This window comes from Pipistrellus kuhlii, unplaced genomic scaffold, assembly GCF_014108245.1.
Source record: "Pipistrellus kuhlii isolate mPipKuh1 unplaced genomic scaffold, mPipKuh1.p scaffold_m20_p_7, whole genome shotgun sequence".
NCBI lineage: Eukaryota > Metazoa > Chordata > Mammalia > Chiroptera > Vespertilionidae > Pipistrellus > Pipistrellus kuhlii.
The window spans coordinates 31,056,596-31,061,553 of NW_023425573.1; the positions used below are offsets into that span (position 1 = coordinate 31,056,596).

The window sequence follows — 4,958 nt, forward strand, 5'->3', positions numbered from 1 at the left end:
GGCAGGGGGGGCTGCGGTGCTTCCTGGGAGCCGGAGCTGGCACAGCCCGCAGTCTGCACTGCGGGGCCGGCGCCAGCATGGACGGGATGGACGTGTGGGTCAGCACCCTGGCCCAGCTGATGGCCAAGAGGAAGCCCGAGGACACCTGGGAGCTGGTCCTGGAGGAGAACCTGGCCTCGGGGCAGCTGGACAGCGGCAGTCACGAGTACCGGCTGAGGGGGCTCTCCAGGTTTGGTGGAGGGGAGGGGTCTCCTGCGGCTTCCGGAGGGGCCACGGCCCTCGGCTGGCCCTGAGTCCTGAGCCGGCCTGGGTGTGACCTGGCTTCTGAGGCGTGGGCACAGGGGCGTGTCTGGCCTGGTCCTGTCCCCCCATAGGTGGTGGGCTGGGTGCTTGTGCTCCCTGGAAGGGGGGGCCGTGCCTGCCCAGTCTGTTTCAGTGGCAGCCTCAGGCCCTGCCTGGCCCGAGGGGACCCCGGAGCCCGGTGGGTGCCCTGTCCTGGCCGGGGCCGGTGGGATGGCGCAGCCGCCCAGACAAGGAGGGCTTTGTCTGCTCCCCGAGGCCTCTCCTGGTTTCCATGGCAGCGCTGACAGGAGCAGGGGAGGGGCAGGGCCATGGCCACCGCCCAGCTCCGCAGTGATCCAGGCGGGGGCACCAGGAAGCTGAGGAGGACACGGACACAGCGCAGCCCAAGACAAGGAGCCCACGTGCCCAGCCTGGGCTGCGGGCGGCGGGAGCCCGGTGGTCACGGGTCACTGCGCCAACCTCCACCTTCATGGCCATGACGGCAGCTGTGTCCGCACGGCGGCCGACCCAGACCTGCGGGATCCCCCTCGCCAGGCACCCGGAGGAGGCCAAGCTGTTGGCGGGACCTGGCGTCCCCGGGCCTGAGAGACACCTGTAAACACGCGCTGCCCCCGCAGCCCGCGTGGAGAGCAGAGCGGCTTCCAGCAGGCAGGTGGTGGGCGGTCACGCAGGCCGCGCTCTGAGCCGGCCCGGGCCGCCTGCAGCCCGGGAGGTGTCGCTAACCAATGCAGGCGAAGGACGCTCAGCTGGCACACTCTCCGCGTGCGGGCGCCCCCGGCCGCTCTCGAAAAGGTGCCGAGCAATGCCGCCGGCACGGAAAGTTCCGCCGATGCCCGGAGGGAACATGCAAGAAGACCTCGCACGAGAGCGGGTTCCCACACCTGCGCGCATGTGCCTCACCGGGTCACCTGTCTGGGACCCGAGGGCCCGCCCCGCCCAGCCCCAGGGACTCACCAGCCCCTTCACCGTCCAGGGAGCCACGCAGCTGCTTCCCCTCTTCCATTCGGGTCCCCTACTCACATGCTCAAAGCCAGTGTCACACGGGTGCAGGGTGCCCCCCACCATCCAGAACCTCTGCCCACCCTTCTCTGCCTCCTGCACTGTCCCCACCACCCACACAGCCCCTGACTTTATCCCCCCCCTTCCTTCCCAGGTGGGCTCCTCCCTCCACAGACGCACTGCCCAGACCCCGCAGGCGCCCTCTCTTCCTGCCCTTGCCAGGACCCCAGGGCTGTCTGGCGTTTGGTAACATTTCTTCAGGGCGATGAGGCCCCGGGTCACACAGCGACAGAAAAGCAGCAGGTGGCCTCTCACCGTCAGGCCAGGCTTGGCCACCCAGCGGTGCCAAGCTGATGGAAGGGGCTTGCTTTTCAGACCGTGGGCTGCAGACAGGGGCCAGGCCCCTGCCTCCTGTCCCTGCGCAGATGGGCTCAGGTTCCTGGAGCTCACGCTGGGACCCTCTCTGGGCCGTCAGGGCTGAGGGCTGTGGGGCACAGGGGCAGGTCCCTGTCCCTCCTCTCACTCCTGCCTCTCCCTCCCCCTCTCCCCCAGGCTCCAGTGCAGCCGCTGCCAGTGGGGCTGGTCCTCTGCCCACGTGCACATCCTATTCCACGTGCGATGGGACAAGGACCGCCGCCTGGGGCTGGTGAAGATGCGGATCTGGGCCCAGGCGTGCCAGCTGTGCCCGCCGGACGCCCGGGGCGCCTGCCAGGTGAGCCTGCTGAACGTGCGGCTCTTCCTCAACAAGCTGGTCCTGTTCGTCCTGCAGCAGTGCTACCAGGAGAGCATCAGCTCCGACCAGTGCCCCGAGGTCTGCTTCGGGGACCACTGTGAGGCCTGCGACCTGGGCGTCTGCTTCTTCCAGAAGCCCCCGGACCCCGCCTGGGAGCCCGCGACCAGGAGCCCCAGCGCCGTCCAGGCCATGCCAGCCCTGGGCGGCGCCGTGGCCAGCCGTGCCTGGGACTTCATCCCCCCGTCTGCGCCCGAGCCCCTCTCTGAGAGCAGCGGCTTCTTCAGCGAGGACGCGGACATCGTCACGGTCCCCTTCACCCTGGTCGGTGCGGGGAAGGACCAGGGCACCGCTGGCCCTGGGGAGGGCCCCCCCGGCGAGGCCGGTCCCCAGGGGCTCATGATCATCGGCGGCGGCGGCCCCGCCGACCAGCCTGCCAGCCTCGGGGCCGTGCCCACCAGCGTGAGCATCCTGGTCAACATCAAGACCCCCATCCTCCATGGCAAAGGCCACCTGCTCAAGAACATCAAGTCCTTCCAGGTCAAAGGCTTCATCTTCAAGGGCTTTGGCTCCCGTTTGGGCCAAGCCCCGGGCCCAGACGCCGATCCCAGCAGCGACGGTGCGCCCGCCGGAGACGCCACCCTGCCCGTGCCCTACGTCCTGGGCCTCACGGAGAAGGGCGAGGGCTCCATCACCTTCCCCTTGTCCCTGGCCAACGTCACCCGGGGCCCCAGCCCCCTCCTCGACCTCCACAGCTCCCTGACCTTCCCCTTCGTCGTCTCCGACCAGAGCCAGGGCGGGGCAGAGCGCGGCTCGGACCCTGCCCTCAGCCCCGCGTCCTCGGGCAGCCGGGGGTCCCTCATCATCCCCTCCTCCGTCTTCAGCACCATGCAGCTCGGGGGCCCGCCAGGCAGCGGCTGCCGCAGGAGCAGGCACTGCGACAGGCACCGGCGCCGCCGGGCCCGGAGGCCTCGGTCCCAGCCCCGCCCGGAGGAGGACTTCTTGGAGGTGGAGGACAACTGGTGCTGGCAGGGTTTGGATCCCTACGAGGATGTCTGGGTCTGGATGTGCATGATCTTCTTCGTCCTCTGGACCTTGTACCTGTGCTCGTCTTGATCGTCCCCACAGCGTCTCTCCCTCCGCAGGGCTGCCCAGACCCAAAGCAAAATGCTGCTCCCCACCAGCCCCCGCTGCTCCCCCCCCACCCCCACCCCCACCCCCGACCCGAGCTGAGGCCTCCCAGTGCGCACAGCTGCTCCCTGGACCTCTTGCTTCTGTGTTCTCTCTCTTGACGTGACTCAAGCAGTGGTTCCGTGATGCCCACGTGTGATGCCCACGTGTGATCATGCCCCTGTGTGATCCCCAGCTGTTCCTGTGTGTGCAGACATGTGTGTGTGTGTGTGTGTGTGTTACACGCCATTACAATAAAAGTCAAAAAGAGAAGACCGTACACATTAAAGCCAGCGCCTGAGAGAAGGTGGTGAATGGGAGCGCGGTGGCCAGGGGCCCCTGGCACTCCCCCCGGGCGGGGTGGGGCTGGGGCCCAGGCACAGCTCCTGTGGGACTCCCCTTTGCTGTGCACGGTCCCGGGGCCACGTCGAACTGGTGGGACCGGTGGGGGACTGGTGGGCAGGTGGGAGGAGTCCCGTCCACCCCACACTAATGGCACACCCCCTGCGCAGAGACCCTGCCCTGCCAGGACGCCTTCAAAGGGTTAACACCGGGACTGCTAGGGCGGGGGATCACCAGCCTGGGGTCTCCTCGGATTAGGGGGCTCCCCTAGGCCAATCCGCCCCCAGCCCACCCTGCCCACCGGAAGGCCCCCTGGATGGGGTGAGGGGTGGGAAGCAGGACCCCGACTCGTCGCTCCTCCAGCCCGCCTTCCCCCACCGGCTGGCCGCCCGTGCTGTCCTGCGGCGCCCCCGTGTGGCCGCCGGCCGCATCGCCGCCCTGCGTTGGGGGAGCGGGGAGGCAGTCGCCGTTGTTAAACTGTTTAATCAGCTGGTTTAGTTAAAAGCCAACCAACCCCACCCCTTAGCAGTGTCTCTAACATTCGTCTTAAGAATAATTAAATTTTGTTTAAATCATTAATAATTAATTTACTAGAATTAAAATTCACTAATAAAAATGAGAGCACAGCCAAAACCGGTTTGGCTCAGTGCATAGAGCGTCGGCCTGCGGACTGAAAGGTCCCAGGTTCGATTCCGGTCAAGGGCATGTACCTTGGTTGCAGGCACATCCCCAGTAGGGAGTGTGCAAGAGGGAGCTGATCGATGATTCTCTCTCATTGATGTTTCTAACTCTCTATCCCTCTCTCTTCCTCTCTGTAAAAAAAATCAATAAAATATATTTAAAAATAGTAAATAAAAATGAGAGCACATGCAATATGCCCATTTGATCTGTGGTGGACCCATTCTTGGGCACATCAGCTATTCTGATCTGTACGCACCTTCATAACCACAGCTCCTCAGGCACAGGGACACTCCTCACAGCGCCGAGGGCAGCTGGGGGCTGAGGTGCAGGCCAGCCACACAGAGCCACCCCCGAGCCAGCACCAGCGTCTGCACCTGAATCCGGCCTGAATCCACCCGGGGCCAGTACGTGAGCCCCTGCACAGGCCTCAGCGATTCCTGGAGGGCAAAGGCCCCCCAAGTGCACCGACTCTGGCGGCTTCTGGGCCCGGCCTCGGGCTTCGCACGTTGGTATCGAGGTGGGCTGGGAGGAGGGCAGACCTGTGCCCCATTCACCGCACTGGAGGACGCCCGTGCCCCCTCCCGGTCTGGAAGCAGGTGTCACGTCCAGGTCTCTGTCGTTTCGGGCTGTTTGACCCTTGGACGCCGGTCTCACCCTCCAGGCAGACAGCTGAGATGATGGGGGGTCGGGCCGTGGCTCCCCTTCCTGAGAGTCCGGGCCTGGGGAGCCCCAG

At 66.1% G+C, this 4,958-nt stretch overlaps 1 protein-coding gene across 1 annotated transcript; it reads left to right on the forward strand.

Annotated features, from left to right (window-relative positions):
• Positions 1-3,479, forward strand: RTP5 (receptor transporter protein 5 (putative)). Its single transcript, XM_036422139.2, has 2 exons — positions 1-229; positions 1,855-3,479. Exons 1-2 carry the CDS (start codon positions 78-80, stop codon positions 3,146-3,148), a joined length of 1,446 nt encoding a protein of 481 aa, XP_036278032.2. The 5' UTR covers positions 1-77; the 3' UTR covers positions 3,149-3,479.
• Positions 3,480-4,958: the final 1,479 nt, after the last annotated feature.

Bases quoted from the DNA above. Each gene is read 5' to 3' on its own strand.
- RTP5 (XM_036422139.2), top strand. From the start codon at position 78: ATGGACGGGATGGACGTGTGGGTCAGCACCCTGGCCCAGCTGATGGCC. The intron at 230-1,854 runs GTTTGGTGGAGG...CCTCTCCCCCAG, and splicing joins CGGCTGAGGGGGCTCTCCAG to GCTCCAGTGCAGCCGCTGCC.